The sequence below is a fragment of the Tiliqua scincoides genome, chromosome 2 (assembly GCF_035046505.1).
Source record: "Tiliqua scincoides isolate rTilSci1 chromosome 2, rTilSci1.hap2, whole genome shotgun sequence".
Classification (NCBI taxonomy): domain Eukaryota; kingdom Metazoa; phylum Chordata; class Lepidosauria; order Squamata; family Scincidae; genus Tiliqua; species Tiliqua scincoides.
In genome coordinates, this window is record NC_089822.1 from 79,611,523 (window position 1) to 79,633,705 (window position 22,183).

The 22,183-nt window shown below is 42.8% G+C and overlaps 1 protein-coding gene across 1 annotated transcript in view; it reads right to left on the reverse strand.

Moving 5' to 3' along the window:
- The window catches only part of BNC2 (basonuclin zinc finger protein 2), a 457,344-nt gene extending 449,161 nt beyond the window's left edge, over positions 1-8,183 (reverse strand). The window contains exon 1 of the mRNA XM_066616198.1: positions 8,110-8,183. Within this exon, the coding sequence (XP_066472295.1) occupies positions 8,110-8,112 (3 nt within the window). The 5' untranslated portion in view covers positions 8,113-8,183. The remainder of the gene's footprint in view (positions 1-8,109) is intronic.
- Positions 8,184-22,183: the final 14,000 nt, after the last annotated feature.

Here is a 22,183-nt window from a genome sequence, read left to right on the forward strand (position 1 = left end):
TTTTTTGCTGCAATCATTCCATTTTATTTTCACAAAAAATTATCACATTCTCATCAGTCTTGCATATAAACATGTCGTAAAAGGGTCAGATGATATCTGAATAATTTAAAAATTATATTAAATTAATGCAAACTTAGAACTACAAGTAAGAGCAAGCAAAAGGAAGCAGGGTGTGTGGATCACGCAAAACGACAATACAAAAGACAACTTGATAATATTAACTCTGAGGTTTGGTCTTTGGAGTAAAGAATGTTTACTCCAAAGTAAGTTCAATGGAACTTACACTTCAGTAAGTGTGCACAGAAGTGCAATTTTAATCTTGCGTTTTAAGCTTTAACAACCTGATCCTAAACATTATAAATCCTATTAATTTCAGTGGCTCCTTCTTCCTTACAAACTTTACTGTGTTCACTGAAGCTCATCGCCCTAATCATACTCATGCTAAACCAACTTTCAGATCACAGTAACATGCATACATTTCTACTGCAGATACATGCATTTACATCAAAAGGACATTTACAGTACAGGTGTTCCGCTACTTAACAACTGGGATAAATTCTCCAATCCCCATTGTTAAGCGAACATTCAGCCCAATCTAGTGCCTTTGTTGGGTAAACAGACACTCTGCTGTAGGCTATGGGAGACCTGACTGCCTCATTAAGAACCTCTTTGTAGTGCTTTGACCACCATCATATATGCAGTCTGTCATTAAGCGGAAGGTTGTTAAGCGGCACATACCTGTATTAAGCAAATGTCCAGGTTCTGTGCTTGCAGCAGTGTATAAACAAACGCAACAGATTGTCCCATTTCTGTCTAAATGAGTGGAGCAGCCCAAGTCCAGAAGTAAAGTGTTTGTTCATACAAGAGCGATATGCGCACAGTGGAATCCCCCTGTGGATCAATGACCACTGGATCAACTGAATGTGCTCGAAGAATCTGCTGACATGATAGACACACGTCAGCAAAGAACCACACAAATTGAGGGTTTAGGGTGATGGCCTGAGGGGGGACATGATTGAGACATACAAAATTATGCAGGGGATGGACAGAGTGGATAGGGAGATGCTCTTTACACTCTCACATGACACCAGAACCAGGGGACATCCACTAAAATTGAGTGTTGGGAGAGTTAGAACAGACAAAAGAAAATATTTCTTTACTCAGCGTGTGGTTGGTCTGTGGAACTCCTTGCCACAGGATGTGGTGATGGCGTCTAGCCTGGACGCCTTTAAAAGGGGATTGGACAAGTTTCTGGAGGAAAAATCCATTACGGGGTACAAGCCATGATGTGTATGCGCAACCTCCCGATTTTAGAAATGGGTTATGTCAGAATGCCAGATGCAAGGGAGGGCACCAGGATGAGGTCTCTTGTTATCTGGTGTGCTCCCTGGGGCATTTGGTGGGCCGCTGTGAGATACAGGAAGCTGGACTAGATGGGCCTATGGCCTGATCCAGTGGGGTTGTTAACACCTGACACAACCCCTGTTCCCAAGGTCAGTCTCCATAATTTGCAGTTAAAAGGGGCTCTTAAGGATAAACTACACATTACTTTTAAAAAGAATTTCAACTTGAGGACTGGGTTGTTGTTGTTTTTTAAATATTAAATAATAGCAATAAGAAGGGGATGATTAGGCTTGGGAATGCAACCAGGATCTGGGGGCATTTTAATCCCCCTCCGCCCGCACTGCAGTCCTGTTGAAAATCGCATGCTACTTCATGGGCATGAAGGGACGTTTTCCTTGTGCCAGTAGAAGCTTTCTTCCTGGGGCAAATAGCCACTTCAGACATGCAATTTTCAACAGACATTCAGCACAAGGAGAACAGGTTTTAAGCCTCCTTTCAGCAATCCCAATCCTGATCCCCTCCCCCAACCCTGCCACATGGCTGCTGTTGAACTTAAAAAAATTTAGGCAGAGTCAACAGACATGTTTAACCTTCTGTAGTTTGGCCCCCAGGAAGCAAAGCTGGCAGTGCAGGTGCTGGCCACAGGAGACAATGATAGGCTAGCATGCACCAGGGATCTCACTCAGTATAAATTCAGCTATTCATTATAGCAGTCATAGCATGAGTTAAGAGAAGCTACTGAAAAATGGCGGTGGGAGTGGGAAACTTTTCTTGGGGGAGGGAAGGAAAAAAAAAGTTTTACAGTACTTTATAAAGAGCAAAACCTGTATTTACAGAGTAGCATAATCATGTTATGTACAATAAAATGTTAAAACAAGGAAGGATCTCTAAGCAAATGCATAGAAAGCAATTTAGTACAACGTATTATGAGATATATTTGAAAGTCCAACACATTTCAGCAAAAATCCTTCTTCAGGGACACTTTCTGCAACAGTGAAGCCTCTACAGTGGGGACTATGTTAACAACAGTTTGTTGGCATGCCCCCCCCCCCTTGTAGAGATTTTATTGTTCCAAAAAGCAATGGGCTTTCAAATATGTCTCATAATACCTTATGATGTTTTTAATGCACCTGTTTAATGCACCCTTCGCTTCTTTGCTCTGTTCACCAAAACAAAGACAGTTTTGAAAATCGTCAAGTGCTCTACCAGTGCTAAAAGGCTTCTGATAAAGGCCAACATCACTGTAAACTGGGTTAACTCTCACTGAGGTGAGATCTATGTCTCAGGTTCAGCACTTCAGAATGGAGGTTGGGATGTGCATGGAATGCTCCTCATTATAAAAAAAAAAAAATCTTGCACCTAGGAAATGAATGCAGCAGGGAGAGCGCTTGCTTAAAATGTCTTATTTTTTGATGTGCAGAGAGATGTTTTGTTTGAAGGAACATTCAGACATGTGAGCCCCAACCCACAGTTTGAAGTACAAAAGCCCCAACAGATTTACTATGTCAGTGGAAAGTTAGACCTCCTCTGCTAGAAATAAAGGGATTATTCTGGATTGTTTAGTTGGATTATTTCATTTTCTGAACTAAAACATATGCCCTTCTGAAACAATATTTTAAAAAAATGTAGACGTTTTACACAGTACTAGTCCCCTGAATATAATTGTTAGTAATCTGTACACAGAGCTGGAGTGACATAAAGTACAAGGACAAACAATTAGCATTTTGAAGAACAGAAAGCACTCAGGGCACAATCCAGCAAATGTTAGCTGCAAGGAAGACTGCAGTCAAATGACTGTTCAACTGTTCTATTAAACTCAGTAAAACTTACTTCTAAGAAAACATGCACACAATCTGGCTGCCAGTTCCACAGAAATTAACAGGGCTTAAAGATGTGTCTAGCCCCATTCTATTGTTTTCAATGGGTCTTGAGTAATTTATGTTGGACTGTGCCCTAATTCTTTAAAATTGACTCAAAGTAGTACCAATTGTTGCACATACCTTCCTAGTCTATCCACACTCCACCGAGATTACAGTATATACTACTAACAGCACTGACAAGTAGTTTCTCAAGAAAAGGATACCACCCGATTACTTGGATTTCAAGAAATACGTTTCAACATTAAGTTCACAGTCGCATGAACGCTTATCAGGGAGTAAACCCCACTCACACTGTGGGACTTGATTCTGAGTATAGCACGCATAGGATTGCACTGTAAGCCAGTTTTTATTAAATCACACTGTATGGTAAAAGTCAGATTTCAAAGATGCCTGGCTGTGCAGTACATGAATGAAAGGGACTTTGCTTGTGAATTTTTTTTTAAGTTAGCTTTTTAAAACCAAGCACAGAGCTCTGAAAATCAAAACCAAATGCTGTCACTAGAGTCAAACATTTTGAACATGCATATATATAAGTATATATGTATATATAAAAAAAACTTTTTTTTTAATTTTTTGGCGTAGATAAGAAAATTGTGATGCTCCTTCTAGATTCAGAGCTTCTTCAGAGCAGTTTAATCATATTTTATTATATATATAAAAGAGATGTTATTTTACAAACAGACACAGAGGGGGAGAAAGAGATGAGGCACTATTTCCCATACATACTAAGTGTTCTTGATTTTAACTCTGCAACATTTTCAGTGCCAAAGTTTAAAGAGATGTGGGTGATAAGTGGGAACATCTGCTAGAATATATGAAAGGGAAATATTATTTATTGTACATTTAGAAAAAAAATCTCACTTAAGCACTTTCAATTTACACTTGATGCACAAAACCATACTTTGAAACCTTAGGCTGGTTTGACATGTAAATCATACACATTCTGGAAGGAAAACACAATGTACTCTTCAAGAATGAAGGCTGTCATGTAAGTTCCACTGAAAGCAAACTGGACACATAAGTGCAACAAAATGTGTTCAGGGCCAGAATATGCATGTAATAAAACAGAAAACATAAATAATGAGCACTTTAAGGTTAATTTAATTTCAAAAATGCTCAGTGTGTGTTCAAAATTATTATTTAAACACGAGACCAGAAAAGTCAGAAGTAGTTTTCTCACTCTGTTTTTACTAACACAATATTTACACAGAGTATCTGCAATGACTTTTTTTTGTTGTTTTTGTTTGATCTCTTATGTATTCCAGTACTGGATACAACGGAATTACAATTATTTAGCAGGCTATAAATAATGTATCTGGCATGTGCAATTGATATTTAGCATGTCTTACTAGAACTGTAAAAGGCTCGTTATAGATCAGCAAATCATTTCTAACAAGCAAGTTCAGCTTCGAAATACCAAAGGAAACCTCTGCTGTACACTGCTGAGCTCGGTTTTGTGTATGTGTGTGTGTGAGAGAGAGAATATGTGAAAAGCACACCATCTCAAAAAAAATGTCTTTAAAACAGCAAGAAGAAAAACTTCCAAACTCCTCTACTATAAGGATTGTAAGTTTAAAGACTTCAGCACAGAAAACAACACAGTATCTTCCCTGGTTATCTTTTAGAGAGGCTAGTATCCAGTTTTGTCTTTTCTGAGCAGCTATATTATCCAACTTAAGTTGCCTCTGCTAATTCCTGTTTCATAAGGACTAATATGTGGAAGCCACAGAGAGAGAGAGAGAGAGAGTGTAAGAAAAGATCAATTTGCTGGGAAAGATCAAATGAGAAAACTGTGGGGACAGCACCAGGTCAGAGTGTGAAGAACTAAGCAGACCTGTTCTTCATTAACTTCTGCTCCCTTGGGAGGACACACACTACCTGTCCATGAGCTTATTGAACCACCTAACCCCCTCATCTCTGTACTATTCTTCTGGGCCCCAAGTGAATCATATCCTGCTGCTGACAAGTTTAGCAGGGGGACCAAGGCTGAAACATGAAAAGTGCTTTTCTGTTTCTTCTTCCCCCCCTCACCCCCCCTTTAAATCAGGCAGATTTCTGAAAAGGACGACACAGCATTGACTCATGACATGGCAAGATGAAATTAGAGGTCTGGCCCACTCTTGGAGCTGTGCAGATAAAAGTAATCAAATGACACTCCTGGAATGCAAATTGGCATTCTTGGACTGCAGCAATTGCACAACCATGAAACATCCCTGACAGAAAGCAAGATTAGGGCAAAACGTTATGTAAAGCCATTGAACTAAAAACAAATTTTTTAAAAACTTCACTTGAAAATTTAAACTGTTAACACTCACAAAAGAAACACAGCAAGAGTAAGATCTGCTTTTGTCCACCACTTGTATAAAACCGCTTTGTTTTATACAACTGCATATACCAGTCCGATACATACATACAGACCATGAACTCCTTATACTGGTAAGAATGGAAAACATTCAGAGGCATGAAAATAAGCATGTGTCTGCTATATTTCTTCACAGAAATATTTTTAAGGAGCTAGTTTCTTAAACACGTGTGTGCGTGCGCACATGTGTGCAAAAATAGCTCCTTGCTACATTTTAAGTGTTGTGGATCAAGAACTGGATCACGTTTATCTCACAGTGAATTAACAGTAAATTGCCATTCACACTTACTGTCCAATCCTAAAGTCAGGTAAAAATGTCTCATATACAACTGGAAAAGTATCTCATTGCCAGCTGCATCTGGAACTTCACAACAAGAACTTTTACAAGTACACACAGACAGTCAAAAGCTAATACTGGGAGCACTGAAAAGAAATCTGTACTCTTTAACAATACGCATATGCTCCCTTTTTAAGTTTTTGACTGAAGTCTTCGGAAACATTTAAGGATAAACACAGTTCCATGTTTTCTTACAGTCACTTGGTATTCTTCAGAAGATTTGCTGATCAGGCAGGCTTATTAAATATTACTGGGTGAATGAACTTAATTATTTAAAATGCTCCCCCCATTTTTAAATGGCAAAAATGTATCCCATTTTCAAGAGCAATTACTGACCATGGAAGATAAGGAGGAATACAGATGGCACGTGAATAGATTTTAATAGGAGAGATAAAGAAAAATAATGCCCACTCCTGTCTCATAACATTTCATTTGCCACATTTAAAAAAAAAAAAGTGCAGGATTTTAGAAGACATCTATATTGTTCTGCAGTGACTTTAAAGCTGCTATCCATTTCAACTGGTAGGGACACACACAGGCAAATGTTAAAGACGCTTTAATCCTGGGTCTATTTAAGATTATTGCATGATGTCCTTTGTGCATCAATTTTACAACAGCTTGACTCTAGGGTAAATGAGAAGCATCATAAATTGCAGACTGCTTTCAAAACCACTTTAATTTCTGTCAGTGTTACTGTAACCACAGTCTTATGCTCATGATGCTCCTCTCCTTTTACCCACCCACCTCCCCTCTTTATTGTTGCCTGCATTTGACAGTCACATCTCCTACACTCCAGTAGTGGCTTTGATCACTGGAACAAGACATGTCACTCCATGGAAAAGAAAGAGAGAGAGAGGGAGAATACTGTCTTCCTTCTCTGTTTTCACTAAATACACTGTAATTACACACACCGAACATAAGAGTGTCAAATCCCCAAGTGGGGCTGACAATAGAAACACGCAGGGTTAAAGTACACTTAAAATGCAAGTGCACTTAAAATGCAAGACAGCAGTGCAGAAACAATTCCTCTACGATCAGCTCTATCCTAAAGATGGTAAAAGCTCCGGAGTCAGTGGGATCTCGTAAAGTGCAAGCAGAAGTTAATGTAAATAGCCCAACTTCTTTACGCCTGTCTGTTATTAAGTAACTGTCTACATCACATAACCCAGGCGAGAGGACTTGGGCAAGGCGAGATCCAAGCCTCCTTGGCTTGTTTTACTTGCATAACTACTCCAAGAAGGAAAAAAGAGGGGGGAGGTTTAAAAGAGACAAGGGTTTTGCACATTCCTGGGCAGAGCATATGACCTCCTCGGGCTGGATTTGACACACACAAATCCTGAATCACAGTGATGATTCCCACCCCCAGACGCTCCCTGATTTCGGCGGAGCTTACTTCCGAGGAGGTGCGCGTGCTGGGGTTGGCCACCTCTCCTCAAAAGCCGCCTGCCTTCCCTGTAGCCCGCACACGGCACGAGCATTCCCGGGTCAAGTTTTGCGTGTGTGTGTGTTTTCTTTTTTCCTTGCTAACAATCACTGCTTGGAGAGGTGCAAACTGCAGGAGCACATGGTCCAAACAGTTGCTAGCGAACGGCGTCGGCTTTACGCTTCTGGTCTCCTTGTAGTAGATCCTACACTCACATCACCTCCCTCTTCTCCACCCCCCCCGCGCCCGATTCCCTAGTAGCCTATTTAATGCTATCAAAGATGACCCCCCTCTCTGCTTGTGCAACCCTTTCAACTCCAACGGGGAAGGGGGGTTGTAATGGGATTCCCCCCCCCAACGTGATCGTACTAAAAAGCAAGAGAAACCTCATTCATTTCTCCCTCCCTCTGCTCTGAAAAAACTTCCTTCACCTTTGATGCAAGTTCCACCCCCCCAATAAAAATCCAGCGACATCCCCATCTTCTCCTTCCCTCCCTAGAAGAGGAAGGGGGGAGGGGAAAAAAGTTTGGGCAAACTTTTAAATCCTGATACTTCCCTCCTCCCCCCCGCCACCCTCCCCCCACCCTTACCCCGGGGGTCAATGCAACGCAGGGATTCTCTCCCCCCCCCCCCCGTTTGTTTCAAAGGTTTTGGAGCAACCCGCTCCCAGACAGGGCTGTTTGCATGACGAGAAAGAGGGGAAAAAAACTGGCCTTTTTTTTCTGGTAAGGAAATAAAGAAAGGATGTTGGAAAAGTTCTTACCATCTCGGCATGCTGCTTGTCAAGTGCACCCCCTGGCTCTGCAGTTCCTCGCTGCGGCTCCTGCACCGGCCCTTCCTTCCTCCTGCTTTGCTGCTGCTGCTGCTGCTGCCCCCTCCTCCTCCTCTCCCCCCCTTCAGCTCCTCTCTCCCAGACCCTCCAGGTGATGCAGGCGCACACACCAAAGTCCCCCAGGTCTTCACACCCCAAACTTCAGCGGGGGAGGGAGGAGCAGCAGCAAGAGGTCAAGAGGCGAGCGCTGGTCCCGCCACAGGTTGGGTGGGTGAAGGCGGGAGGGGGGCTGGCGGGCCGGCGGGCGGGCTGGCCCAAAAGTGAAACAACCCGGTGGTGCTTCCCTTCCCTCCTCCTCTTCTCCCCCCGCCGCTACTGTACCTCAGAGCTGCTCGTTATTGGTCCCGGGCAAGAGCGAGCGAGGGAGAGGAGGAGGAGGAAGGGCAAACTTTCCTCCTTCTCCTTGGGCAGATGCGAGGAGGCCGCCTGCGGCCAGCTGTCAAAAGCAACAAGCCCGCCCAAAGCCAGGCTCCCGGGCAACTTTCTTGGGGGGCGTGCGGGTCTCACTGCCCCTTCTCCTCGCCAGCGCCGCCCCGCCGCGCCGCGCCGCTCCCGGCCGAGTCCTCCTCGCGGCACAGGCTGCACACGCTCCTCTCCTCCGCCTGCTCCTCTTCCTTATCAGCCCAAGGCGGCCAGGCGCCGCCAGACAGGGGCTGGAGAGACAGGCCACTGCCCTCGCTGCCCGGGGAGTAACTAGTCCCGCTGACTAGAAGGGGGCTTACTTCTGGGCAGGCATGGCCAGGATTGGGCGGAGAGGCTACGATCCACACTTTCCTGGGAGTAAGCACGATAATGTGACTTGCTTCTGAGCAGACATGCCTGAGACTGGCCTCAGACGGAGCCCGTCCAAAGAGCGGAGAGGACACTCGGGCTGCAAACCTAACCACACTTTCCTGGGAGGAAGCAGTCCCACTGACTAATGGGGCTTACTTCTGAGTAGACGTGCAACGGCGTGGGCTCTGCCCCGCTGCCCCCACCCCTGCGGTGGTCCCCAAGCCCCTTTGCAAAGGCACCGGGAAAGTTTGGGTGTCTGGGAGGCGCGGGCTGGAGACGCGCGTCCCAGCTGTGGGCGGCGTTGCGACTCTGGCCCGGGGACACGGAGAAACGGGAGGCGCGCTGCGAACACGCCCGCCCGCGGCCTCACGGCACACACGCAAGCGAGGGGACGGCCGGTCGGGGGACTTGCCCGGGCTCCCATCGCCACTGAGCTGCCCGCAAGCGCGCCGCGCTCCGGAACCCTCGTCCGCCGTCGCCGCCCCCACTGGACAAAAAGTTCAAGGCGTCTTCCAACTTTGGCTGCAGCCCTGTAGTAGTGTACATACTTTCCTGGGAGTAAGCCCCAAGGAACACAATGGGGCTTACTTCTGAGTAGACATGCATAGGATTGTGCTGTCTGGCTGCAATCCTAGACATACTTTCCTGGAATAACCCCCAACGAACACAGTGGGTTTTACTTCCAAAGAGATTAGGATAGGGTGGTGCTGTCTGTGTCTCAAGCAGGGGACACTTACTAGGGCACTTTCATTCTTTCTTATGACTCACTGATTCTGCTTTTCATACTCTATTTTCTCTCTCCTCAGTGGCTCCCATAAGCTTGGCTATTCAAATTGCAGAATGGTTTGATCTTAGAGGGTAAGCAGGGTCAGGCCTGGTTAGTACTTGGATGGGAGACCGCCTGGGAATACCAGGTGCTGTAGGCTTATACCATAGTCTTTCGAGACTAAAGGTTGCCAACCATTTCTGCCCAGCTCAATTTTTGCCTCACAGTAGGGTGTGACACCACCCTGATGTTCATTCTCGTCACCAGTACAATATAGCCCATATAGCCCAAGAAAATGATATGGCCCAGAAAGTGAAACAGGCCCAGTGCAAAATAATCCCACTCCTGACTACCCACTCCTAATCCCACTCCTACACAGATATCAGTTCCCATGAATTGAATGGTACTTGCACCCCAAGTCAGCATGCATAGGATTGCAGCTTCAAAGTTGCCATCCTAAGCACATGGAGAAATATATCCCAACAATGGTAAGGAGGAAATTTAGGTAGCTCCCACTCTTCCTGCGCCCTGGTTCTCTTAGAGCCAATGTAAAAAAGCAGGCAGATATGGAGAAGCAGGCCTGGCTTTCTCTATTGCATAGAAACACATGGCCCCCTTACCTCCTCCTATGCCAAACCAGCTCCCACTCTTCAGCTGCATTGACTTGCACTCAGCATAACAAAGATAGACATAGCTATTGAGAGCTGGCAGTTATAAGCATAGAAAGACTTGTTCTTCTTAGAGAATACCACACTGGTTCTCTAGCTGGAAGGTTGGAGTTATACTTAGATTTATCTGTTGACTTAAGCTCAGTGCTTAAGGTACAGTCTTATAAGCCTGCCTCTCAGGGTTGTTGTGAGGGGGACTGCTACTCTGAGCTACATAGAGGAAGAGGCCGGGGGTACAGATGTACTTAATAAATACCAAAGTTAAACTGGTGCTAAACTAACCTTATCTGACTGTTAGTGCCATCATAAAACATTAAATATGGCTCTAAGTAAGGGTGTGGCATGGGTTGGACCAGAGGCATATGCATGCGACTGGATACAACAGAAGGCAAAAGAGGTAAAATGCTGGACCAGAGGCATATGCGTGCAACTGGATACAACAGAAGGCAAAAGAGGTAAAATGCTCCTTCCTTTACCAGAGGAGTGTACCAAGTGTACATTTTACAAACATACATTAAAAAGTCATGGGGAAGAAAACAAAAGCACCTGAGGTTACAACCTGAATGCCTCACGGAGGTTTGCGCATTTCAATCACAATGCCATTGCAAGATTGGTATCAACGTAGCTCTTCACTACCAACTTTGCTCCCTCCCCTCCCCCTTGGAACCGTCCAGATTAAGATCAATGGAGGATTTACTTCTGGCTAAATTGTGTTTTAGGATCAGAGGGTTAAAACAATGCCCCCTACCTACCTGTCTTTCCCACTGCCTTTTAAATGCATTCAAGAGGGAGAAGACCCGACAGACTTTATCAAGTCTGCTTTCTGTCTAGAAAAAGTTTTACAGCCAACTAAGGGGTTAGTTTAGCACCGATGTAAATCTAGGATGTACAGGATTGAACACATCCCATTTTTCTGCTCAATAAAAGGAATGCTGTTTTTCTTTTCCACTCCAGAAGATGATTAAGGGACAGATTTTCAAAAACAAACATGACACTTCAGTGTCTGTTTAGTGCTGACTTCTAATGGAATTTAGAGGCCTCAGATAGCCTGGGCCTGATGAAGCATGAAACCAGCAAAGTACTTTGCAGGATCAAGCTAAAGAATCATTTGGGCCTTTGAAAACATGGCCCTAGAGCAGCTATTCTTAAGCTGTTACCTTTTTTTTTTTTTGCTGGCCTGCACAAACTCCTTCTGCACTCCTTCTGCAGCTGTACTGAATAGACAGAACGAAGGCTGTGCTAGGTTGTGGGTGTTCAATTAAATAGCCAGTTGCTACTTATAACGAGTAGCATTTTGCTAAATTCACAGATGTATCAGTGACACAGAACACTCATGAATTTAGCAGCAATTCCCTACACCTTGAAGTATCTATCTTTCGACTAGATTGCACACAGTGCAGCTGTTTTCATGTATAGAAGGACAGTTTTAGTTCAGGAATCTTTCAGGCGATTCTCCCTTTCAGATGTCATGATAGAGAAAGAACAAACAAACCAGAAGAGTGCTTTAGCACAAAGTGTAGGTGTAACCATCCCACAAACTTTTGAGCGTGTTGAAGTGTAGATATGATATTTTTTGTTTATAACATTTTTACACCACCAGCCCTCCAAGGAGCTAGCTTTGTGGCACGTATAGAATTGTCCCATGATATCTTCACAACAGCTCAGTAAGATAGTTTTGGCCAAGAGTGGCTGATTGGCGCAAGGTCACCCAGTGCACTTAATGGCAGACTGCTTATCTGAACCTGGGTCTTCCTGGACCAAGTCCCATCTCTATCTACTACACCTCACGGATTCAAATTACTAGTTACGGCACTGCTTTGATGTCAACAATATGAATATGTGAATTCACCTTTAGGCCACAGCTGCAGATCTTTAATTGTTGTGTAAGTGGGAGGAATGAGAGCACGACAGATGGATCCTGTTTAGACATGAATGGCATAGTGCAAGGCATTCACGTACTGACACTTCTCCTGTGTATTCCCACTGTGTTGGCAATACATCTGACCGGCATTTGGCTCATTTGCAATGCAAGTGGACGCTGGTCAGGCATCATGAAGATCTAGCATACCTTGCATATCAGAGGTGCATTCACCTTGCAGATTCCCATTCATGTAGACATGGCTGTAGGGCCAGTTGGTTCATGCAACAGGTTTAAATGATAAAACTGTTACTGGACTGAGCTACTTCAGGCTGCATAAGGCTCCTTCCCTCCCCCCCAACACTAAGAAAGATCTGCCCTGCATATGGAAAAGAAAATATAAAAGAAATATTAAAAAATATAAAGGAAATACAAAGAAAATATACTGATTCCTTCTCTCTGGAATGCTCCTTTTCTATGTGCAGAATTTTGTTTAAAAGTCAGGAGGACACTGGATTGTGCAAGTCCATTCTGCAGTCAGTACAGTCCAAGGCAAACTTTACCCCTTGACTGTTGCATGTGCAAACGGCCTTTAAGTATTCGGATTGTTGATCATCCACTGTGCTGAGCTGTGGAGAAACTATTAATAGAATTATGCTATCACCAAACAAGGCTGTTTAACGCACATAGACCTATTAGACTTTAACAGAACTTTCTTTCTTGCAAAGTCCAGATGGCAGCAGTCCAAAAGCTTGGCAATAATATGAAATGAGCCCTTGTATCAGTCAGAAGTAATAAGATGAACTGAGATACAAAATGCAATTTACTATAATGGGAAGGCTTCTAAAAAATATGTATATTTATCCTATATTATTTGGAACAGTTGCAAATTAGCATCTGATGTGCTTTCCAGAAAAGCAGCAGGCATTGCACCTTGTTCACACACACAAATCCTTTTTGCTTCATTTCCCTTACGAAAAATCACAAGCCATACCAACATCTTACCAAAATATTGTGTCCATGAAGCCCCCTAGTGGTTTCATGCTCTCATGATCTTTATCCGTCTTCAGGGCAGATGTCTTTTGACCTTCCTGCTCCAACAGGAGATCCAAGACCATCCACAGCAAAGTGGACATGCAGCTGCAGTCATTGTACAACACACATGATCCTGACTAAGAGGCCACTGTGACTGCCACAGCCTACTGCTAGCAAAGACTGTTAATCTGTCCCATGGTGACAATACTCTGCCATTGGGTGAGAGCAGTCTGCTTTAACACCCGTTGAAAGGCTTTGTGAATGTTACACACTCACCACGTGGAGTAAAATGGAGTAATTTTTAAATGGAGTAAAAGTACCATTCACTGACACTTTCATTTTATGCCACCTTCAAGGAATTCCCAGGGCCAACGACACATTACTTTAAGCACACGCTTTGCGAACATGGACTTGTGTGGTTGTTGTTTTTAATGTTTAACGTCAGCTGGATTGCCCACAGATTGCAATGCTTAAAATAGTATCTAGTTTGACTTCAATTCATTATGTGCCACAGGTCTATTTGGGTCACTCTCCTTTGCATACTACTCCAAATGAACAGAATATGCTGTATCATCTTATTTGAATTCAGGGCTGGTGCTGAATTGTGGCTAGATTGCTAGGACAAGGTTTGTGAATTTTAGCCCACATTGTGCCCCCGTCTGTTAAGTTATTCTTCCGATCATTACTTGATAAATATATTTTACAACACTGGGGCTTTGGATGGGAGAGGGTTCCGTCTAAGCTCACATAGGGAAACATGACATCAATAGCTTGAGGTTGTTGATTTCCTTCCCACCCCGCTTTTGTCCGTAAGTTTTTTAGGTTGGTTCAGGTGGTCTTGCAAATACCATTTATGCCCCTCCACAGTGTTTTGACCAATCTTGTTACATCCTGGCATTTACTTTTGGATGCATTTAGATAAACTGTTCAATATAAGAAGTATGTTAAATACTTAACCTATGTGCCAGAAAGTTCCTTTTATTCGAGAAACTAATATTTGTCATATACACGCTGTTGAACAGTTGGACTGTTTTTGGCAGTTATAGCACAACATTATGGATGGCCACATTCAGAAAGATATTGGAGTTGCAATTCAGGAGGAGGGACAGGGACATTCCATCACCTTTCCGGAATGAAGTATAGGCATGAATTAGCATAGTCCTTAAGATGTTGTATGGTATAATCATTTAGAAAGACCCAGTCAATCATAGGCTGGTCTCCAAAGCAAAAAAGGGAAGGCAAAAACCCTACACGTCATTTTAGGAAACATACTAAATTTATGAATTTTAGATACGAGAAAGTTTGGTATCTATGCGTTATAACAATGGCTAAATTATTTATATTGTTCTTGTGGAAGTCTAGTTTTGAGACAGACGGTGAAAAGTAGATCTAAGATTTGGGGCTCAGTCCAAAGTGGCTCCAAAATTTAGGGTGCAGCCCAAAGTGGCTGCCATAAGGCATGTTTGTGCTGATTCAGGAGTCAGCTGGGCTGATGTGGAAGCTTACACTGGCTCATAAGAGCCAGTTCCAGCCCCTGCACTGGCCAGATGGAGTAAGCTTGTGCTGGGCAGCACAGGGGGTGGGAGAGGATGGTGTGAGGGTGTTCTGAGTGTGGAGAGGGGGCTTTTTGAGTGAGGGAGGGCAGAACAGGAGGCAGCTCAGGGCTGGGAGGGGGTGGGACATGGCTGGGCTCAGTGTGGGGTAAGAAGAAAAAATATCTGTGGCCTGCTGGCACAGGTTAGGATTGGACTAGCCACTGAGTTGGGCTGCAAACAAGAGAACAACCAATCTTAAGCATAATTGTCTGGATAAATGTCAAAATATTTGGCAGGGTTTCCATGAACTATTTAGAGATTAATAATCTCTTGAGTTCATAAAAAGAACTTCCTATTACTAATTTCATGATTATATGATGAAATGAGGGGTTTGCTTTGATTTTTTCCACTCTTTCACTTTACTATGTGTATTTTTGAATTCAGTAATTCTTAGCCCAAATTTCCTAAATGTATTACTAATGATCCCTTTGTCAAGGGACAAGATGAGTGGATCCAGGGGAGGGAAACAGGATTAGAAAGGGAGAGATTAGAGAATGGGCTACATGAAAATTTGTTTTCAACTTGTTTTGAAACTTTGTTTTTTATTGTATTCTGTATGCTAAAATTGAAATGTTAATAAAAAAGAGAGCAGCAACAATTAACTGTGCCCCTAAGTCATTCATTAAAGTGGCAAAATATCATTTGAGGAGACCCAGTCAATCATAAGCTGTTTTCAAACTCTTAAAAGCCCCCCCCCCCAAAAAAATAGGATTCTACTGCTGATTACTTAACTGAAAATGTGTGGAAAGTCTCATCTCAGCCACAACATCAAATGCTAGGTCTGTGATATTATAGTGAATTCATTTAATGTCAAACGTAAGTGAAAATCAGCTTCTATCTTTATAGAACTTCTAATCTGTAAAATCTTTTCATTCTTTAACCTTGTGATATGGGGCAGCTATTATATCTGTATTTTTTCAAGTGTAACACTAGGCCTAGTGCCTTGCTCAAGGTTAGCTTTGATCCAAGTCCAGCTTACTATGCCCAGGACTAGACTAGCTCTTCAGCAAGTCAGAACACTGTCATGAACTTTCTAAGAAAGTTAAACAAGCCTAAGGACCAAGCACGTTGTTGTTGTTTTTTAATTATTATTTTTAATTAACACACACAAACATACAAACATAACATACATTTAGGAGTGCTAAATACCATACACCATTACTAATTAATCATACCATATCTCCTAATCTACCTACTCATTTATTTCTACCTCTTATTGATTTATTCATTTATTTATATAATATACAATAAATTTTCCCTAATGCCCTATACTATATTTTCTAAATATTCACTTTCTACCAAGCATAAACTAACTTCAATTGCTCATTAATATTAAAAATAATCTAATTACCAAAATTATCACCTCAGCTATTTCAACTCCAATCTAATTCTCCAATCTAATTACACTTTTTTTTGACATAATAACCACATATAAAACAGTTCTTCCACACGTTTACATTCATATTATGAAAATATTCATATTCTGACTTTTCATCTTAAAGGAAAACAATCAAGGCAGCTATCAACCATAATAAAAGTAATAATAATAAAACAATAAACAATTTGTTTGACAGACCAAACAAACAAAAACCAGCACAAAAATTATGGAGCAAGCCTCTTGGTTGCAGGCCAAGGGCACATCATTGTTCAACAGGTGAGACAACAGGAACCTGATGTCTGGAGGGGGTACAGCAATTGCCTCCCAAATGTCAGTATGGTCCACTTACATTCTCTATACATGTTTCTACAAGCTTTATGAATGCATTTGGATACTCAGCATCATTCTAAATTCTCCTTTCCAGCATTTTAGACCAAACAATACCCAACCCAAGTATTCTGTTCCTTAGTCAAGATCTGACTGTACTTAGAAATTAAGACTGCAATCCTCTGCACACTTCCTTGCAAGTAACACACTTTGAACCGATGGGATTTCAGCTGCAATCCAAAAATACTTTACTAGGGTAGGCACCACTGAATGCAGTAGGGGTTAATTCTGAATAAACATATATAAGATTGTACTGTTACTTATTTTTGGTCCAATCCTAACAGGCCTCTGCACTAGCACAGTGCATGCTCCAACAGTGCAGACTGTTGCAAATGTGCTATAAAGTACATTGCGACAGTACAGCTTCCATGCCCACTGGCGAAAGGCCAAAGCCTTCCCATATGCACTAGCAGAAAGAACAGTACCAGCCAGAGAAGGTAGGTTCCTTGCTGAGCACCACAGGGGTGGAAGGAGGGCAGGGAGGGGCTGGGTGGGCATATTGAGCATGAGAGGAGAGCAAGGTCTATGGCACAGCACATGCTGTATCCTATCCTCTTTCCAGACCTGATCTGCCAACATAGATCAACTCAGACTTATACCAGTAATTTTGATGGTGCAGGTCCAAGTAGACCTATTGCACCGGCTGGGGGTGAATGTCCCCTTACCTCAAGGAGACCTTCAGCATGCAAAAGTCCCCTGCAGGACACTGCACAAGTTGTGCTGGCACACTGCTGCATTAGCATGGGGAAATTTGGGTTGCCCCTTACATATTTACTTACTTAGAAGATTTCTATTCCACCTTTGCTCAGTGTACATCCTACTTCTGCAGAGGACTGCACTTCACTTACCTTGCCTGTTACTTTTGCCCAAATTGTTTTTACCAAGGTTAATCAAATGGCCCTGACGCTGTGAGTTGACCTTCTATAAAGGGAAGCATTTGGTTCAAATCACACCACAACATCTAGGGCTACTCAACCATGGCAATTGGACTGATGCCAAGTTGCGATCCAGTACAGACTGGCCCTACAGTTCACTCAGAAAATGATGCTGAAATTTTGAACACTTTTGGAAGATTCTGACAGGTTTCACACCTATAAAACAGGACAATTAAAAAAAATTAGGGTCAAAGGTACCACTCAAGTGGTACAAAATGGAGGAGATGGGAATTATACCTCATTATAAAGCTCTAAGAAGTCTAGCCAAACATGTAGGGCTGGTTCATTAATGAAGCAACTTCGGGTGGCAGGGAGAGCAGAAAACTTGGGTTGCCCCTTCACCCCAAGTCTGCCACTTCTTCCCTCCAACCCATTGTGGACAAAGCTGCATCATGTAGGACATGATGGAAATTCCCAGCATGACCTGCACATCCTGTTTTGTCTGAAAGGATCATGTGGGAAGGAGCCAGGTAAGTGACTGCTTCTGTTCTCGGTTTTCAGTTGATTGGGTGTGGCACTGACACCAATGGGTCAAGAGCACCATCAGGTGGTGGATCGTATTGAGCCATCCCTGAAAAACATGCAAAGCGGTTTAATTCATTTATTGCCCAATCCTAACTAAGATTGGGCTGGCACAAGAGGATTTTACACTGTGCCACTGTCATACAATGGCTGCCTATGGTGCACGGAGCACACCACCGTGAGACCGCCACCACAAGAAGCATACATACTGGGACAGTGTAACACTACTGTTATTAGGCTGAACCAAGATTTACAGTGAAAAGTTACTACATCCAATGCTGTGCACAAGTCATTCCACAAGCTGATTTTTTAAAATCAGTTCCCACCCCCCCCACACACACAAAATTCAGCCTGAGCACAAGTTCCATGGAATTCAGAAGCTCGCACACTAAAAGGAATTAGACTTGGGGACAAGACTGCACCATTTTTTACTTGAACTGGGTGCAATGAACATCTTTTGGACTGCTCTCCATAAACTCAACAGCTACAGTTTTGTGGCTTTTATGGCATAGAAAAAAAAACACCACTCTAGACTTCATTGATGGTGCCTCCCATAACATTATTGGTATTTCCTGTTTAAATCTGTATTTGATCATATAGGAGAGGTTTTGCATTTTTTTTCCCCCCAAGTTTGGGTTCTCTCTTTTTGGAAGGTTGAAAGAATAGCTGAAATTTAGGCCAAGTCACATTTTTGTAAGGAAGTTGGAAAGGTATCTGCATTCTTCCAGCAGCTCATTTCACAGCCTTCTTTGAAGACACAGAGTGATTACTGTACTTTTTCCATATCACTGGTTAGATTTTATTAATAATTTAAATATACTAGTAACGACAACTATCAGAATGATCATATCTGTTCTGTAACTTTGTCAAAGCACAACCAGGCTTATTCAGGTTATGGAAAACTGGTTTGTATGTGACTTCGACTCCTCCCTTACTTCAAACAGCAAAACATGCCACATTTAGGTAGAGGAAGCAGACAGAAATCTGACCCAGCATGTCTCGTTTCAAGAAACATTTGTTGAGAAAATCTGTTAGAAAAGCAGTACGTTGGATAGAGCTTTCCAACACTCCAAAGGATAATTCCATTCAACTGGAACAGCACTGCAAAAACCAACACAAACCCCATAATCATAATGCAAGGTTGTTGAATCCTAGACTACAAGCCAGACTAAATGTTCCCATTATTTCACTTGAGTCCAACCAAGGTTTCAAGTGCATTAAAAGTGTTAGATAATCTTGACTTCAATCACAATGCTGTTAGGAGCTTAATCATCAGTATCAGAAAAGGCATCTCAACAGTTTGATATGAGATGATCATGACACATAAACAAGTAATATTAAGAGCATGGCATGAGCTGTTTTACCAGTCTTTCCCAATACCAAGTGCAGCATAGGATGTCATCCTTCCCATTGAGTTTCGATCACATTCTTAATTTCATTAATGTGCTCCCTGATTGTGCCTCTCCCTCATTTTTTTGTATAGCCAGCATTGGCCTGGATGGTATGTTCTTGTTCAGTGAATGGCCTTGTAATGGCTGGTGACAACTCCAAGCCATGGAATTTGTCTCATTGCCTAAGCTAGTTAGGAGCCGAAAAATGTAAGTTTGCTCAGTTTGGATATGAAAAGAAGAAACAAACATTGCCAGTTCAGAGTTCTAGAAAAAATTGTCTAGTGGACTAATCCTGTCCCCCATTTGTGACAGCAGGAAGAGAGTCCTGTTGTCGCAAAAGGCATAGTGATGGCAGTGGGTGTGAATTGCGAGTCGAGAGAAAGAAGGCAGGGGGAGCTTCAGGGCAAGTCAGGTGAGGGAAGTGTGTGGATCCCAACAGCCCTGGCATTTGCTGTTGGGATCCACACACTTCCCTCACCTGACTTGCCCTGAAGCTCCCCCTGCCTTCTTTCTCTCGACTCGCAATTCACACCCACTGCCATCACTATGGCATCCCATCTCCACTTTTTGACTAGTCCTTTCCCCTTTTCTCTCTTAAGCCAGATATATAGCACCATATGAGGAGACCCACAGGCCATCAGGAGGCCTATGGAAAGGTAAGAAAAATATCTTTTTCCTTACCTATTGCAGGCCTCCTGATGGTCTCCCTCATAACATGTTGCGTTTGCCTTCATGGCACAGCTGTATGCTACAGTGTGGCAGGCGATAAGGACTGGGCTCTAAGAATGTCTACCTGTATATTTGCAAATAACCAGCTTAATACAAAAAGTGCTTTAAGTCTCCAATTCTCCCAAGAAAATGGTACCCTGGAGCTTTCTACTGCAAATGAATACCAAGTAAGGTGATCAGGACAGGCATTTGTAGGATAGTAACATGCAATGGGAATGAATTCTGCAATACAGGTTGCCTTACCTAGACTGCTTGGGATGTGAAGGTATCTGGATTTTGGAATAATTGTATAAATATAATGTGAAATGCTTCTTCTTGCTCTTTTCACTATTACCCATATCGGTGTCTGCTGGCCTCTTTGACAGTGTTCAACAATGTCTGTACAGGTACACACCACAAAGCAGAGAATAGAACTTACAGCCTATACCAGCACTGTGCATGGAAATGAACACAAGACCTTCTACTGCTCACCTTACAGGAAACAAGTCTTGGACAAAAATGTCTAGATTTTGGATGTCCAGATAAGGAGTAATCTACCTGTATTTCTCTTCTCTGTCTCTTCTCCAAAGTCTGCAAACAGACATCAGGCCCTTCTTCAGCCTCTCTGTCAGCAACCTTTAAATGATCAAACAGACAATTGCAAACAGTTATTTTGAAATGCCCGAAGTGTTATAGCACTGTTTACACCAATATTTTCAACCCTTTTCATTTCACAGCATATTGACAAGATGCTAACATTGTCAAGGCACACCATCAGTTTTTTTGACAATTGACAAGGCACACCATTGCTGTTGATTGGGGGACCCACATGCCCCAATGACCCCTCTAATAAATTATCCTCCCCCAAACTCCCACCTGCAGACCATTCGTGGCACACCAGTGTGCTACGGCACAATGGTTGAAAATGGCTGGTCTACACTATAAAGAAAAGGTTGGTCCACAAAGCCAATTTTTTTTAATGAAATGTCAACCCTGTGTGACTTTGGTGTGTTGTATTTATTTAAAATATTTATACATCACCTTTCCCCTCATTGCTGGAACGCTCAAGGAGGCTTACAAAAATGATAAATTTACAATAAAAAACACAATAAAAGAAACAAAAGCTGACACCACAGGATAAAAAGCCAGGGTTGGTACAAGCTACATTCACAATAAAACATTTAAAAACCTACAAAAACAATGGCCAATAAAGCAAATTAAAAAACATGAGCAGACTAATAAGCCACAATAAAGTAGAAGCAACAGAACTAAGATGGGAAGGACAAAATGCACCAAAATCAACTGAGGGATAATGGGTTGATTAAAAACATAATGAAAAACAAACCCATAGTTGATAGGGTTTTAGAGCATTGTCTCTACGAAAAATCAAGGAATAGCCCATAGAAACTTTCATCTCTAATGCATAATATACGTAGTTGAATACTAACAAGTGACTCTAATTTATATCTAATTGGCTTATGCGGCAGGTGGCAAGATTTAGGTTGGATATAGGAGAAACATTCTTAATGGTTGGAGCAGTTTGAAAATGGAACCTGTTACCAAAGGAACTGATGGGTTCTCCATAGTTCGAGGCCTTCAGGCAGAGGCTTGACACGCATCTTATGGAGATGATCTAGAAAGAATTTTCCTGCTTCAAGGAGGGGGTGGGCTACATGGCCTTGAAGGCCCTTTCAATTTTATGATTCTATGACTGTCAGCACAATCCTAATTTGCAGTGGAACAGGGAGGCCAACAGGCTTGCCCCATACCCAGCACGAGTTTAGGGCTGAAAGTGGCTCAGCCTGGGGCAAGGGAAATCACTTCCCCTCACCCCAGGGAGAGTCACTGCAACCCCAAAGGGGCTACTCGCATCTGCACCACCTAAAGAGGTGGTGCAGATCCAAGGATCCGTAAGTGCCAGATCCTGGCCCTGCCCCTGCTCTCCCACTGCCCACCCCTAAATGCCTCCTTCCCACCCTTCCCACATC